Source organism: Rhinolophus sinicus, linkage group LG06, assembly GCF_036562045.2.
Source record: "Rhinolophus sinicus isolate RSC01 linkage group LG06, ASM3656204v1, whole genome shotgun sequence".
Lineage (NCBI taxonomy): Eukaryota > Metazoa > Chordata > Mammalia > Chiroptera > Rhinolophidae > Rhinolophus > Rhinolophus sinicus.
Genome location: NC_133756.1, coordinates 59,668,431 through 59,686,322, shown reverse-complemented (window position 1 = coordinate 59,686,322; position 17,892 = coordinate 59,668,431). Strand labels below are relative to the sequence as shown.

The 17,892-nt window shown below is 39.0% G+C and overlaps 1 protein-coding gene across 1 annotated transcript in view; it reads right to left on the bottom strand.

The window, feature by feature from the left end:
* Positions 1-17,892, bottom strand: part of MBOAT1 (membrane bound glycerophospholipid O-acyltransferase 1) — a 97,892-nt gene that overhangs the window by 51,497 nt on the left and 28,503 nt on the right. The window contains exon 2 of the mRNA XM_019734286.2: positions 16,308-16,453. Coding sequence (XP_019589845.1) covers positions 16,308-16,453 — 146 coding nt within the window. The remainder of the gene's footprint in view (positions 1-16,307; positions 16,454-17,892) is intronic.

The window sequence follows — 17,892 nt, the reverse complement described above, 5'->3', positions numbered from 1 at the left end:
TATTTGTCCAGTTTATCTAGTAAAGTCTAATCCATAGCCTTGTTTTGTTAAAGGACTCCCATTCCCTAAGACCAGCACTGAAACTATTGTTCTAAGTGCATGACTAACACCAATATCTCTAACAGTCATGCAAAAAAAACACCAATATCTACAACAGTTAGAAAAGTTCCTCATCAGGAAAATTAAACCTTATAAAAATCCATTTACATGACCCAGGGGAGAACAGTTGAAGTCTAACTTTAAGAAAAATGCACCAAATTGACTTTCAATGGGTAGTCAAGTTTATTGATTCCAGGTTCTTACAGTAAATGGAAATTTCTGTGACATCCCCATTGTTTTACAATGAAAGTGAATATATATTCTCTCCTTAGTGCCTGGGAAATGCCAAGACTATTGCCACAAAACACCCAAATGATAAATATTAGAATTTATGAGGCTCATACTCACCAGCCAAAACAAAAGATGACAAAATAAATGCCAAAAATGGTGGCAAATGTGTGCCGGACCTCGGGACTGGTTTTACCAGGACTTAAGTAGATTCGAAACCAGAAAGCGGCAAACAAAGCAACAAGCTGGCATGCCACAAAATTCACCTGTACGGGGGGGAAAAAAAGAGATTCAAAACCATTACAGCTTAGCCTGTGTGAGCACATTCACAACCTTTTTCAGATTTCCATACCAAGGTGCCTGCCTCTCAGACTTGGATGTGGAGCGTTCGCTTGTTTGGAGGAAGAGGGAGGGGCTGAAAAGAGAACCGTGTCCTCACCTGGTACAAGAAGTGAGGAATCCAATACAGGCATACCTCAGTTTTATTGTGCTTCACTCTATTGCATTTCACAGGTGTTGCTTTTTTGAAAAACTGAAGGCAAGACCCTCCACCAGCAAAAAGATGATGACTTGCTTTATCACTATACTTACTTTATTATGGTGGCCTGGAATGGAACCTGCAACATCTCTGAGGTATGCCTATAGTTTCTCTTCCAATACTTTAAGATTAGCCAAGGTTGCTTTCCCACCCATAAATAGGAGGCTTATTAATGTAAAGGCATTAGCTGATTATGAGGTCAGTTTGCTGCGTTTGTTCCTCCCTCCTCCACCAGCGCTATCCTAAGATAAAGAATGTGTTCTGTGAGAGACAAAAATGAATCAAATCAAAGAGGCTTCCCTCATCTGGTACCTAAGAAATCAAATGTTTCTCCAAAGTAATCATCAGCTGTTTTCCAACTCTAATTTTTCTCATTTTTAAATTAACACCAAATAAGCAAGAGCATGGCTCAAAATCAAGGTATGACACTAAAGATACACACACACACAAAAAAAAAAAGAAAGAAAGAAAAAGAAATAGCCCTGCATTAAACTTTCAATGTCAACACTGTCCAATTATGTATAGTAGGCAGCAAATTTTCTTAGAAAAATTCAGTCATCTATCTCTCAAAAATTTTACCTGAAAGAAAATATAAAATAATTCCCTGACACTCATAGGAAAAATCAACTGATTTAACACAAAATCAAAATACATTAAGTGGTTTAACTGTTAATGAAAACTGGAAAACCAGTTTAATCTTTGCAGAGTATTCAGAATGAAAACTTCGGTATCAATTTGCTTTTAGAGGAGACTTAATTGAAAAGGGATTGAGGATATATATATCTGAGTAGACCCTCAACTTCAGCTTCAGCAGTTTTTCACTAAAGCTGTAGCTGTTAGGAAAATGCATGAGGGCTGGGCTCAGAGGTAGCACTACAGGTACCATGTTCCCCCGAAAATAAGACCTAGACAGACCATCAGCTGTAATGCATCTTTTGGAGCAAAAATTAATATAAGACCCAGTCTTATTTTAATATAATATAAGACTGGGTATAATATAATATAATATAATATAATATAATATAATATAATATAATATAATATAATATAATAAATATAATACCAGGTATAATAATATAATATAATATAATATAATATAATATAATATAATGTAATATAATAATATAATATAATATAATATAATATAATGTAATGTAATGTAATGTAATATCGGGTCTTATGTTAATTTTTGCTCCAAAAGATGCATTAGAGCTGATGGTCCGGCTAGGTCTTATTTTCAGGGAAACACAGTAGCAGACATCAGCTCCACTCAAGCTCATTGTGGTTTCCCATTAAAAAAGAATACTTTGGACCCCTTATAATTCATAAAAAATAATACTTTCAAAAACATTTTTGTTATATTTTTTAAAAATTGTGCTGAGTCTCCCCTCTATTTGGAGATCATTCTTCACCACTCTTCAAAGATGTATTCCCTACTGCCCACCCTCACTTTATACATTGAAAGGCACAGAGGAAGGGAGCTGTGATCCCATCCTTCATGATTTGCACATAACTTTTATATAGCCCAAATGCACAACCAACAACACACACATGCATGCACACACACACACACACACACACACACACACACACACAGAAGTCACCATCTAGCGAGACTCAAAATATAAAGGAATTGGCAACTGGAAAGTCAAAGTTATAATCATCTGTGGGTGATCAATCCCATGTTCTTTCATTCTCGCAGCCCAGGGTCCAGAGGGACGTAGTTACTCAGGAGAGAACCAAAAGGAAACTTGCTCCATTCCTTTTGGTTGGCCAGTAATAATCGAGCATTCCTGAATCTGAGGATAGAGCAGTGGTTTTCAAGAGTGTAGTCTCCAAACCACCACCAGCAGCACCACCTGGAAACTAGTTAGAAATGCAAATTCTCAGACCCCACCTGAGACCTACGAAACTAGACATCCCTAAGGTATGTCCATAAATCTATGATTTAAGAGGGCCCCCCAACTAATTGGGAAGCACATGCAAGTTTGAGAACCATTGAGATAGAGGGGAAAGAAGGCATGTCCCTGCCTTTAAGACCTTATGAATTAACTGGGGAAAACACACAAATTACTTACAAGTAATTGTAAATTAACATTAACATTCTATGAACTTGTTGCATCATATGTCCTTTATAACCAAAGTAAATGACAAGAAATTTCATGGTTAAGGAGGGATGAGACTCAGCAAACAATAAGGAAAATTGTTGAAATAGGTAAACATTGAGAGAGAGGTTAAAAACACTAAAAATACTGTTGCCTGTGTCCTATCCCCAACCCTTCAGATTTAATTGGCCTGGCATTAGGACTTTTCAAAGCATGCAGGTGATTTTAATATGCAGACAAGATGGAGACCTCCTAGTTTGGAAGTATAAAGATGAAGGCACCCATGAGGAACTGGGCTTTCCCCGAATGAAGACGAACACAAATAAAGGACAGGGGAATTGGGCTGTGAAAACTTTGGGGCTGGGATGAGATGGCATAGATTTAGGAGTGATCAAAGCCTAAAGGCCATCACTCAGCCAGCCCAGGCCTCCTTGGCCTGCTGGCCATTTCCTGAACTGGGTCTGTCTTCGGTTAAGACCCCTTTAAACCTACCTCCAAGGAAGAGAGAGCCTTACTATGGGAAAGCTATATCTGATCTTGTTACCCTAGAGACTGAAAGAGAGGAAAGGAAGATTCACTGAGTCATTGCAGCAATCTGCCATTTTCCAGTCATCATAATATAATGTGTAGCCAACTGAATGCCCTAGCTTTGACACTAAGAGAGCTGGGCAGCCCTAGGTGATTCACTGATTAATTCCACAAACATTTACTGGTTGACTCTATATGCCAGATACTGGGGACAGTGAACAAGACACTGTTACTACCTTCAAGTCAAGAAGAAGAGACTTACAAGCTCTGGGTTTCAATTCCTTTTTTTATATTATTATTATTATTATTATTATTATTATTATTATTATTTTTCAAACTGTGTATTTGGGAGAATTGGTCTCTACTGCCTCTTCCAGTTCTAATGGTCTCTGATTCTGTATCTAACACAAATCCTTTCCCTTAACTGTTAAGGGTAAATGTCCAAACACAAGATTTTGTTAGGTATAAAAGGTTCCCCCTACACAGATACAACCCACTCGCCCACCCTCTTCCTAGGAGTGAGTCACAGATTGCTAGATGAATGTTTCATGGCAAACTGTTCCCAGGCAAAAGTGGAAACACACAACAGCACCACTTAGGTCTAGCAGGAGGGTTTTATCAGAATTACTTTTTGGTTATCAGGTACACATCTTAAAAGGTACAGGCTGAGCCACAATTAAATACTACTTCACACCCATCAGGATGGCTATTATTTGAAAAACAAAGTATTGGCAAGGATTTGGAGAAATTAGAACCCTGGTACACTGCTGGTAGGAATGTAAAATGGTACAGCCACTGTGGAAAACAGTATTGCAGTTCTTCAAAAAATTAAAAATACAGAGGGTGCCAAAAAAATGTATACACATTTTAAGAAAGGAAAAAACTATTAGAATTTTAATATTCAATATATACTGATAACAAAAGATGAATACAAGCCATGTTTGACTTCTGCAATTACGAGAGGTGCTCAAAGTGGTTGCCATCAGCGTCCAGACACTTCTAATTACCGTGAACTACTGCTTGAGCAACACTGACCAAAGTGTCCACTTGTATACATTTGGCACCCCTGGTATAATTACAAACAATCGAGCAATTCCACTTCTGGGCATATACTACAAAAAATCAAAAGCAGGATCTTAAAGAAATATTTTTCCATCCACGTTCATAGCAGTGTTATTCACAATAGCTAAAAGGTACAACACAAATGTCCATCAACGGATGAATGGATAAATAAAATGTGGTATATACATACAATGGAATATTATTCAGCCTTAAAATGAGTGAAATCCTGACACATGCTACAACATGGATGAACCCTGAAAATACTATGCTAAGTGAAAGAAGCCAGTCACAAAAGGACAAACAGTAGAAGATTCCATTATATCACATAGTCAAATTGATAGAGGCTGAAAGTAGAATGGTGATTGCCAGAGACCGGGGGGTGGAGAGAACAGGATTGTTATTTAATGGGTACAGAGTTTCAGTTTTGCAAGAGGTAAGGAGTTGTGGAGGGATGGTGGTGATGGCTGCATAACAATGTGAGCATACTTACTGCCACTGAACTGTACTCTATGCTTAAAAATGGCCAAAATGGAAAATTGTATATTATGTATACTTTACCACAATTTTTTAAAAAAGGTACAGGCTGGAGCATGATACCAATTTCTTTGCATTTGCTAGCCTATATCAACACTAGCAGCTGGTAGAAACTATGACCATCTTTGCGGCCGAGTGGCTAGCTGCCATGACAACAATTCACATAGGAACAGAATTAGATCTTTGCTCCTTTCCTCTCTAAGGGCCAACAAAATTGGAGGCATTATCTTTTAGAAATACATCCCAAAATGGGTTTCATTTAATGTACAGGATCTGCTTCCAAATAATTTTGAAGGGATGGGGAGAGTGGAGTATAAATCAGTGGCTCTCAATTGAAGATGATATGCCCCCCAGGGGACATTTTTGGTTGTCATAAACAAAAAGGGGGGGTGCTAATGGCATTCAATGGGTAGCGGCCCAGGATACTGCTAAATATCCTAAAAGGCACAGGGCAGCCTCCCACAACAGAGAATTTTCTGGCCCAAAATGTCAGTAGTGCCGAGATTAAGAAATCTGATATGGATGAAACAAGATTGGCCATGAGTTGAAAACTGTTGAAACTCAGTGTAGGGCATGTGAAAGTTCACTCTACTTATCTCTCCAGTTTTGTAGATATTCAAACTTTCCCATAAAAAAAACAACAAAAAACAGGTTTTACAAATTACACAACTCTAGAAAGAAAGTAAATCACTGGCCTGTGGTGATACAGATGTTAACCTCTGGTGACTGTACACAGTTGAAACTGTGAAGGTCTCTGTATCGCTATCAGAGAAACACCTAAGTTAGGGAGGTAACGTATATGAGTATAGAGACAAACCAAAACCATTAAGGGACCGTTTCTTCCTAAATAGCAAAAGAACTACCTTTTGTGAAAGGATCGCACTCCCACAAGAAGAGAATCAAATTACAACAATTACAAGAGAAAAAGATCTACCTTCAATAATAACCAAAGTAAGTACCAGTGACCTCCCATCGCATGACCAACGACAGGTGACCCGCAGAGTCAACACAGAGCTAGCCTACCAGCTGCAAGACCCAGCCCCACCACTTATTAACTGAAGAATTACAAAAGCTCACTGCATCTTGGCTTCTGGTCCATGTGACTGACGTAATAATAGGAGTACTATTTCACAGGGTTGTTTGAGGACTAAAGCAGTGAACATGCAAGCTCACTAGAAGCAATGCATAGCACTGATAAGCATTTGCTATTAATATTATTCCACGTGTACTAAATCGACACACACATTGTGCACAGAATAATCGCAATAGGCGGTAACTGCTGTTGAGAACTGGCTTCCCTGTCTCCTCCCCGTGGTTCTTGCACTGATTCCTCATCCCACCCAACATTCAGACAGATGCCACAGTTCTCCCCGGTGTCCTTTCTTCCACAGGCAGAGGCAGTGCAGCTTGGGACTAAGAGTCAGTCCCTATGTAGAGGTTTGTAGAGTGTATCTAGAGCAGAGGTCAATCTGAAAGTCAAAGCAGTCTATGGAAATTTAGAAAAGATTTATTTCTCTTTTTAATTCAAAACACCTGTCTTCGTCAATCAAGAACAAAGATGAAGGATTTAAAGCATGGAGTTTCTACCATAATTATGGAGGGAAGAAAGCTCTTCATGATGGAAGGGCTATCTGTTTGCACACAAATCAATAAAGAGTTTGGCCAGTGAGCTGAAGGAGCGATTCGGGGCGGGGGGGGGGTAGGCTTAGTGCTTAGACGTGGGGGCAGAGGTGTCAGAGCAAAGGTGCTGAGACTATCCCTAAAGAGGTCTGGAGGAAGGAGGCAGGTGTCCCAGCAGAAGAGATGGTTGCCTCACTTCTCAGAAAGCACCCCAGGGAGATAGTCAGCCCTGCGGAGAAGCACTGCTTGCAGGCGTCTTGGTGACAAAGTACACAGATCGGAGGCATCACACAGGCCCCTCTCCTGGACACTCAAGACAGCAGAGACGCCAGCTGAGAGGCAGCAGACCTGAGAAGATCCTGCAGTGGGACTGAGGAGAATGTTGAATGTGAACCTACCACCTGGAGCCATGGAAGGGACTGCAGGGAAGAGCAGGTAATGCAGCAGCAAGAGGACAGCGCCCGGAGCCACAAGGACAGGCTCCACCTGAGCTAAGGCCAGCAGGGCCCCAGTGGCACACGGACCCAATGACCTCACCAAGGCCACAAAGGTCTGTAGACACCTCAGGGCTTAGCTCATTCCCAGGTCTAGAGGTAGATAAACCTTTGATGTAACCAGTCTTGAATGGGAAGTAAGCCGCCTAAAACTGGCAGTTGAGCTCGAACACTAAATTAAGTTGAATAGGGAGAAATTAAACAGAATTTAAACCCACTGTTATTGCCACTCTTAGAAATGTGCACGAAACATTTTTACAAAAAGTATGCACCTCAGTATCATTTCTAGTAGCAAGAAGAAGGAACCTGAAAGTTCAACAATTAATAAAGGCACTGATTAACACGTGAAACAACTAAAGGATGCACCTTGCATTACAATCCTTTTTGAAGGGAATATGGTACTATTTGCTGTAAGCCATAATTTTGACCAATTCCTGGAAATTTATTCATGGGATGATGAAAAACTAAATGCTGAAAAACTGTTGAGGCATTATTTACAAGACAAAATGAAGTAAAATATACCTAAATATAGGACAATAGAGGAATACTACTTACTGGTAAATCCAGTCAATGTAGTAGTATTACAAATGGGCAGTATAAACTGCCTATAATAAAATGAAAAGCATTGCTATAATAAAAAGAAGAATATACAATTCTGTGTACATTTACAAATATGTTTTAAAAAAACAATAGTAGCATATGGAAAAAGACAAAGATAACATGTAAAATGGAATATGGCTGTTTTATCAGGGTGACAGGAACCTAAGCAAAATTTTTTTTTTTTTTTTACAAAGTCCATGTGGAATTTTCCACACACACATACACTATCATCGACTCTAAGAAACTCATAAGAATCCTTATTTAATTTTACTTCCTTATTCTCAGAATTGCATTTATTAGCACCTACTATAACTCAAGTTTTGGGAGGAGTTAGGCAAACATGGAAGAAGTCAACTTGTGAAAAGTTTCATCTTAAAGAAAACCACACTTTTCTCAGGCAGCAAACTGTCACGAGTAACAATGTAGATGGCCAATGAGAATGAAAACATATACCATGATGCTCTTAAATAAACCCTTCTTGTTTGAAAACAGCATGTGCAGAGTTCCTGCTTTTCGACTGATCCGCTCCCTCCCGAGCAGCAAAGGAAGTGGCACTTTCATATGTGATCTCCCACCACAATGTCAGTACTGTGTGGTCCCTTACACGAAAGGGAACAGTAGAGCACAGCTGTTCTGATCAGACTCTTAAACACCAGCAAGATTGACATACCTCGGATTCAGCAAGAGCTCAGTTTCCACAGCTCTTGCAAGATTTCAAAGTCACTACAAGGAAATAAAACACATGTTGCCAAGGGTCTAACTTCTTATGTCAGCAAAGCACAAGCAAACTGTGCTACAGTTTTCAGAGGTAAGTCTTACATCTTCCTGCTCTAACATGCTGCTGCAAAGGCACCATGTGGGGACTTCTGTTCTGTGGCCTTCGGAGTCTTCCAACAAAAAACAAACTATGCCAGGAGTGAAAAATATTGCCTTCATCCTAACGAAGAAATACAAGCAATCTATTTTTAATAAACAGCAAATATTAACAGTCCAACACGATTTCCTCTCCTACAGTGATTTGCCATTGCCTCGCCATTGGCTCACCACTGACACGCAGGCAACTGTCTGGGCAGGAATGTTTTCCTGAGCACCACAGCCATCTATGCGCCAAGACAAAACCCCCCTAATCAAACAATTCTTTATTTAAAGGCAGGCCATTCCTCCTCCACCAACCGTACTCTTTTGCATTGCCTCCCACAAATAAATGTGGCTGGAGAATACCAAAAAATGCTATTCCTTTCTGTACCACAAAACAAAAAGTGTTTGTGTCATCTTCTAGCTACTTTGCCCCTTCAAAGAGATCCTTGTTATACTTTCATTCCAAACTCTTTGGAATGTCAGCAAGAAATACTTTTAAATCTGTAGTGAGCCAATTTTTTCCAAGCCTGTAGACAAGAATATTATTTAACACTGATAATCAATGTACATAACTTATAACCAAACTTCTAATTGATATATCATCTCCTAACAATAACTGCATTTACCAGGTGCTTACCCTGTGTCAGGCACAGTGATAAACCTTATGTAAGTGATTCCATTTAATCTTTACAACTTTACAAAGCAGCTTAGTCCCCCTTTACAAATGAAGAAAATGAAGGAAAAAAGTTAAGTACGGTGACTGAATTCACAAAGCTAGTGAGTGGCAGCACTAGAGTTTAAAATGACAAGCATGAGTTTCACTCATTACATTGTAACGTTTCCCCTCAATTCCCAACATTCTCCCCAGAAATACTATCACTCAGGGAGAAGGTAGTAGCTGCCTGTATTAATTTGCTCAGGTTGCCATAACAAAGTCCCACAGACTGAGGGGTGCTTTACACAACAGAACTTTATTGTCTCACAGTTCTGGAGGCTGCAGGTCTGAATTCAGGTGTCAACAGGGTTGGTGTCCACTGAGGCGTCTCTTCTTGGTTTGTGTATGGCCGTCTTCTCCCTGGGTCTTCATGTGGTCTTCCTTCTGTGCATGTCGATGTCCAAATTTCTTCTTTTATAACCCATTCATACCAAAAAAACCGCCAACCAAATCACATTCGTGCTTCCCATAAAATGTATAGTTAACTTAGTGTCAAAGAAACTGAAGTGCCATCTCATAAGCATTAGACGTCGACTTTAAAACTGTATATTCAGCTAAGACGGATATGGCCGCCAATCATAAAGGCAACTCAAAAACATGCCAAAGAGACGGCACAGTGTTCCAGAATTTACTTCTTCCTCCCACACACAAGAAAAAAAGACAAAGGCTAATAAACATTTTGCTGCATGTCAGGGATATTCCAGAAAATAGGGTAAACTGAGAATGTTTACAAAAGTAAATTTAGGCAAAAAGTCTATGTAAAACAAACAAAAAACCCAAGAAGCAGTGTTAAAAAAAAATCACACTCACTCTTTTCTAAGGTCTCTTCAAGTAGTACATCTCTGGCAATCCCAGAAATTAATTTGATTTCAGCTATTGATTTATGTTTCTAATGTTAGTCTATAACCACTATATTACCAAGTGGATTTTCAGGTACCAAAAAAATTGACAAAATCACCCAGCTTGCCTAGGACTTACCTCATTTGGGCACTAAAAGTCTCATATCCTGGGGAACGTCCTGGTTCTGGGCAAACCAGGACATTTGGTCACCCTAGAAAGACTCTATCCTTGGTATAAAATTACCCGGTTCTCTACAGAAAAACTAAGTCACCAAGAACAAACTAGGAATACACAGAGTCAGAATCAAATTAAATCAGTTTCCAAGCTTGAAGGAAAAACAGGAAGACTAGTGAAGATTGTAAATCTTCTTAACCTGCCAACACATAAAGACGTTACAGCACTCAGACAGCACTTGCCAAGGAAGCCTAAATCTTCAGAATATATTTTTACTAATTGCACCTGGCATAGCTTAAGCCCATCTTCTGCCCAGCTGAAAGTGCCATTGTCCTTCCCTGGAACCCAGTTTGACAGTGGAAATCACCCTTACTGGCCATTTTCAGGAAGGGCCTGGGTGAAAAAAAATATTCAGTTTTTATACAAACAGAAGATTCTTTCTTCTCCCAGCTTTTTATATGGTCAGACTAATCTCATTAGATAATTTTCCAAGCCAAATAAAGAAACCTAGCATCAAAAAATAGTTAAGCAGCCAATGCTGTTTAATCTTTTATTATACTTCATGAGATCCTCCAAGACTAAACCAAAGAAACAGGATGCCATTTTTCTTAACACATTTGGAAATGATGGACAGAGGGCATCATAAGTTAACTTAAATTTAAAACATTATAAAAGTAAACAGAAAATCCACTGTTCTCAATGCAAATATTTCAGCAAATTTAGGCTGCAGATTCAGGAGGGCAATGGTAAATAATGGCTGGAAAAATAAAAAGCTACTATTAAAGAGGCCTGCAAATTTTTGACAAGATCTAGCAAGATCTGCCAGCACTTGTCTAAACTGGGGACTGTGTATAGCGTATAAAACAATGTCAGGTTCACTCTTAGAACAAAAAGAAGGGTCACTTTTCTTACCATCATGAACTTGGAAGGCCAAGGTTGTGATCTTCTGAGTGACAATCATCAGAGGCCTAAAAGGAAGATAAAAAATAATGAAGATGGGTAGAAGTGCCACTGGGAGAAATTTTTATTCTATTTCTCTGCATGACGGTTCTTCATCTTATAGATTATTAAATAAAACACAAAAACACTGAATTCAAAATAAATAATGTTTACTTCCCTTCCAAAGCACTTTAAATAAGTAGGTATAATAATGCTGAACAGCAAGATCACACCAGAAAGTCCCTCTTGAGCTGTTACTCATAGCATAGGTTCTGGGACCAGCACCCTCAGCGTGGCCTGGAGCTTGTTAGAAATGCAGGACCTCACACTCCTTCCCAGAACCAGAAAATAATCTGCATTTTAACAAGATCTCCAGGGAATCTGAACATACATTAAAGTGTATGGCATACCCAATCCAGTGCCCTGGTTCCACCTGGATGAGATATATATATTGGCCCTTATATGCTTTGTTCTATTAAAGGTGATTCTTTCCTGCACACATAGTAAAAGATACATTTGTAAAATGCAGCTGCCTATAAACCATTGAGTGGCAAACAATAACACCAATCGCTATCTGAAAAAAGCCATCAAATAAAAATTCGCCTACAAAGTGTTAATAAGGGTGCCAAGATAATTCAGTGAAGGCAAGAACAGTGTTTTCAACAAATGGCAATGGCACAACTCGATATCCACATAAAAAGAATACAAAAAATAACTCAAATGGATATAAGACCTACATGTAAGAGCTAAAACTATAAAACCCTTAGAAGAAAACACAGGCATAAATCTTCGTGACCTTAAATTTGGCAATGGTTTCATTGATGTAACCCAACAGAAGCACAAATAACAAAAGAAAAAAAAAGATTAAATAGATATTAAAATTTAAAATTTTTGTACTTCAAAGGACACATACCATCAAGAAAGTGAAAAGGCATTTCACAACGTATGAAAATATGTGCAAATCATATATCTGTCAGAGACTTGTATTAGGATATACAAATAACTCTTATGACTCAAGAATAAAAAGACAAATAACCAAATTTAAAATGGCCAAAATGGAAAATTGTATATTATGTATACTTTACCACAATTTTTAAAAAAGGTACAGGCTGAGCCACAATTAAATACTACTTCACACCCATCAGGATGGCTATTATTTGAAAAACAAAGTATTGGCAAGGATTTGGAGAAATTAGAACCCTGGTACACTGCTGGTAGGAATGTAAAATGGTACAGCCACTGTGGAAAACAGTATTGCAGTTCTTCAAAAAATTAAAAATACAGAGGGTGCCAAAAAAATGTATACACATTTTAAGAAAGGAAAAAACTATTAGAATTTTAATAGTCAATATATACTGATAACAAAAGATGAATACAAGCCATGTTTGACTTCTGCAATTACGAGAGGTGCTCAAAGTGGTTGCCATCAGCGTCCAGACACTTCTAATTACCATGAACTACTGCTTGAGCAACACTGACCAAAGTATCCACTTGTATACATTTGGCACCCCTGGTATAATTACAAACAATCGAGCAATTCCACTTCTGGGCATATACTACAAAAAATCAAAAGCAGGATCTTAAAGAAATATTTTTCCATCCACGTTCATAGCAGTGTTATTCACAATAGCTAAAAGGTACAACACAAATGTCCATCAACTGATCAATGGATAAATAAATATGGTATTATTTCAACAATAAAAAAATAGGCTGGTGCTTAGTCATCTTCACTAGTGAGTTGGCCTTTGATCTTCAGGAAGTTACACTTTCTTCGGCTTCATTATCGTAAGCAGCAAACAGAAGGGCTCAGACCCACCTTGGGACGCTATAATAACAAATACATGTATTAAAAATACTCCGAGATACACAGATACGAACAATAAAGTGAGGCCCAGCATTGTGATTTCTCATGAAACTTGGCAACTGCTTCTGAGGCATTATCCTAAAATACCTGCTTTCTCTAAAGCTTTACATTGATTTTCTCACTTTTATTTTTCCCCCCAAAGCTCAGCATGTCTGCCACATCTCTACCACCTCACTTCCCTCCTTCCCTTTATTCCGATGTCAGTTTCTCTAAGTCCCTGATGGCAGAATGAAAGGCAACTGGGCAGATTAGCTGGCATCGAGTGTTATTCATAAGACTCATGTCCTACAGTTGCCTGAAAGGGTCTCGAATGCTCCCTTGAGCATTAAAGCTACTCTGTCTCAATGCAGAGGGCAAAGGCCTTTGGGTGTTTTACATAACTCCTTAGTCCTACAGAGTATACGATTTAATTTTTCCAGTGATGTAAACTTAAAAAACAAAATCTACTCACCCCGGAAGCCCACTAAGTCAAGATGCAACCTTTTCTCTCCTACTGTGGTTTTTTTTTTTCTTTCTGTTTCACATTTGCATTGGACCATTCCCCAGTATAAGGCAGAAATCACCTCCTGATGCTATTAGTTCCCAGGGATCTAAATTCTATGAGGAAGAGGAGGAGGCAGAGGGGCACCTGCACGTAATGAAACAGGAAAGTCCCAATAATGTGTACATAATGTGCAGCCAGTCCTGACTTGTTTATTCAATGAATGGACTTCTAGGCTGCCCCACATGGCACTATTTCCCTTTAGAGCACATCTAGGCTTGCTATGGCTACCTCCTACTATGATGATTCCATCTCACAATCCTTATCAAGTTGCCAATGCCACAGAAACATACCAGCGTTAGAAAAGCATTGCAGAATTCTGGGAAATAAATGTTTAAAAATTAATAGCTGTTGTTTTAGAGGTGATGGCCCTTCCAAGTACACCTGGAGTCTGAGTGAAGCTATCTATTCCCTAATCCTGGACCAGACACTGACTGACTGGCTCTGTGATAGGCTCCATGTGGGCTGCTGTCAATGTCTATTATGAACTAAACATCAGACCACTCATCTAACCCCTGAGCGCCCAAGCTTTGTAACTGGGGAAATGAGGAAATCATACCAATGATCCACAAGATCCTTTCTAACTCAAAAATTCTTGGAAATGTTTTTAGTGCTTTGGCTGGGATAAGGTGACTTAGCCTAGGGGATCAGGCGGACTGTCATCTGACAGCTAATGATTAACTGATTCACTTCATGTAAAGTCACTGATGACTATACAAACAGCATGGGAAGGAAATACATTGTAGTGGCACCAATACAATGGGGGGAGCAAGCTTATCCCACCAAACAGCCACTCTTCCTCAAAGTTCAGCTCACCAGACATACGGTGGGTATCTAGTTGGTGTCAAGGACTCACTAAGAATTGGATTTTACAAAACAAAACAATACTTTCCATCAAAGAACTGGGGAAAAGAAGTAAGCATTCAATCTCACTCCCTTCAGTGACCCCTCCCTCCCTTCAGTGACTCCTGCAATAGGCTTATGCCAGCCTACTGCACCCACCGCATACTTTCTTGTACACTCAGTGTCTACGTACAGACCATCTCCATTGCTACACCGTGTCTTCTTGAAGAGAAGAACCCTGGCAGGTTGAGCTTTGTATGGCCCAGAAAGTAGACAATTCTTGGGTTCTCTTCAACCATCTTCTGAGGTAGCCTAATGTCCTCCAACCTGCTGTAATTCCCCCCTTATTCCTTTCTCCAACCACTTCCCATACCCTTGTTCTCACTGCTTGCCTTTTGCATATGTTCCCCAAGTCTGCTGCCCATTTCTCCCCACACTGGCTCCGCCATTTTTCATCCTTTGCTGAGCTCTGACATCTCCCGAGGCCTCCCCAGTGTGGATGCTCAGTCCTCACAGCCAGCTCGCTAACCCGTTTCTTGCTCCAATAAACACCAGTGGCCCTGGATCTGAGCCACTCTCTGACCCTCACAGAATCAGCTCTGATTTTTTGCTGTTTAAACTCAAGAGGTGCCTGCCCTTGGTGACTCTACCAACAAAATTTCACTTTGAACTGGCCTAAACATTATCTGAATTTCTGGCCTTTAAATATGACACTCACTCTCCTTTCTACCACTTAACAAATACCAACTATTTGTCACTTTTCTTTTAATTTAAAAACATACTGTGTATCCATGGACAAGTGAATTTAATGAAACTTTCCTTTAATAAATGACATCTCTTACGTAAACTCGTAAAATGTTTTCAAACTGGAGGTACAGAAAGGCTTCATTAGAACTTAAACTTCAGGAATTAAAGGAAGTGAAATGACAAGAAACCAGTTTGTTTTAGCCCAAACTGAGTTTAACGAGACATATAATTAAAATAGAAATAGTAGCAAATGATTACCTTGAACCAATCAGTTTTAGGCAGTGCTCATAACAGGCGAAAAATACAAACAAGATGCTTTAATCTTCTCAGCGTCCAAAGTATTTGACTGTTGAGGGCATTTCCTGTCTTGGCGGCTGATTCAAAATACTCATCAAGCTTTCTCAAATTTTTGTTAAAACTGGACAGCAGTATTCTAGTGCCCTGAACAAATTCACAAATTTCCATAAGTTGTACTTCTAGAAATGTTGATTCTTAAAGCTTCTTCCCCAAGAATTGCCACTCCCAGGGTATTTGTCCAGTTTATCTAGTAAAGTCTAATCCACAGGCTTTTTTTGTTAAAGAAGGACTCCCATTCCCTAAGACCAGCACTGAAGCTATTGTTCTAAGTGCATGACTAACACCAATATCTCTAACAGTCATGCAAAAAAATCACCAGTATCTACAACAGTTAGAAAAGTTCCTCATCAGGAAAATTAAACCTTATAAAAATCCATTTACATGACCCAGGGGAGAGCAGTTGAAGTCTAACTTTAAGAAAAATGCACCAAATTGACTTTCAATGGGTAGTCAAGTTTATTGATTCCAGGTTCTTACAGTAAATGGAAATTTCTGTGACATCCCCATTGTTTTACAATGAAAGTGAATATATATTCTCTCCTTAGTGCCTGGGAAATGCCAAGACTATTGCCACAAAACACCCAAATGATAAATATTAGAATTTATGAGGCTCATACTCACCAGCCAAAACAAAAGATGACAAAATAAATGCCAAAAATGGTGGCAAATGTGTGCCGGACCTCGGGACTGGTTTTACCAGGACTTAAGTAGATTCGAAACCAGAAAGCGGCAAACAAAGCAACAAGCTGGCATGCCACAAAATTCACCTGTACGGGGGGGAAAAAAAGAGATTCAAAACCATTACGGCTTAGCCTGTGTGAGCACATTCACAACCTTTTTCAGATTTCCATACCAAGGTGCCTGCCTCTCAGACTTGGATGTGGAGCGTTCGCTTGTTTGGAGGAAGAGGGAGGGGCTGAAAAGAGAACCGTGTCCTCACCTGGTACAAGAAGTGAGGAATCCAATACAGGCATACCTCAGTTTTATTGTGCTTCACTCTATTGCATTTCACAGGTGTTGCTTTTTTGAAAAACTGAAGGCAAGACCCTCCACCAGCAAAAAGATGATGACTTGCTTTATCACTATACTTACTTTATTATGGTGGCCTGGAATGGAACCTGCAACATCTCTGAGGTATGCCTATAGTTTCTCTTCCAATCCTTTAAGATTAGCCAAGGTTGCTTTCCCACCCACAAATAGGAGGCTTATTAATGTAAAGGCATTAGCTGACTATGAGGTCAGTTTGCTGCGTTTGTTCCTCCCTCCTCCACCAGCGCTATCCTAAGATAAAGAATGTGTTCTGTGAGAGACAAAAATGAATCAAATCAAAGAGGCTTCCCTCATCTGGTACCTAAGAAATCAAATGTTTCTCCAAAGTAATCATCAGCTGTTTTCCAACTCTAATTTTTCTCATTTTTAAATTAACACCAAATAAGCAAGAGCATGGCTCAAAATCAAGGTATGACACTAAAGATACACACACAAAAAAAAAAAAAGAAAGAAAGAAAAAGAAATAGCCCTGCATTAAACTTTCAATGTCAACACTGTCCAATTATGTATAGTAGGCAGCAAATTTTCTTAGAAAAATTCAGTCATCTATCTCTCAAAAATTTTACCTGAAAGAAAATATAAAATAATTCCCTGACACTCATAGGAAAAATCAACTGATTTAACACAAAATCAAAATACATTAAGTGGTTTAACTGTTAATGAAAACTGGAAAACCAGTTTAATCTTTGCAGAGTATTCAGAATGAAAACTTCGGTATCAATTTGCTTTTAGAGGAGACTTAATTGAAAAGGGATTGAGGATATATATATCTGAGTAGACCCTCAACTTCAGCTTCAGCAGTTTTTCACTAAAGCTGTAGCTGTTAGGAAAATGCATGAGGGCTGGGCTCAGAGGTAGCACTACAGGTACCATGTTCCCCCGAAAATAAGACCTAGACAGACCATCAGCTGTAATGCATCTTTTGGAGCAAAAATTAATATAAGACACGGTCTTATTTTACTATAAGACCAGGTCTTATCTAACATAATATAAGACTGGGTATAATATAATATAATAATATAATACCAGGTCTTGTATTAATTTTTGCTCCAAAAGATGCATTAGAGCTGATGGTCCGGCTAGGTCTTATTTTCAGGGAAACACAGTAGCAGACATCAGCTCCACTCAAGCTCATTGTGGTTTCCCATTAAAAAAG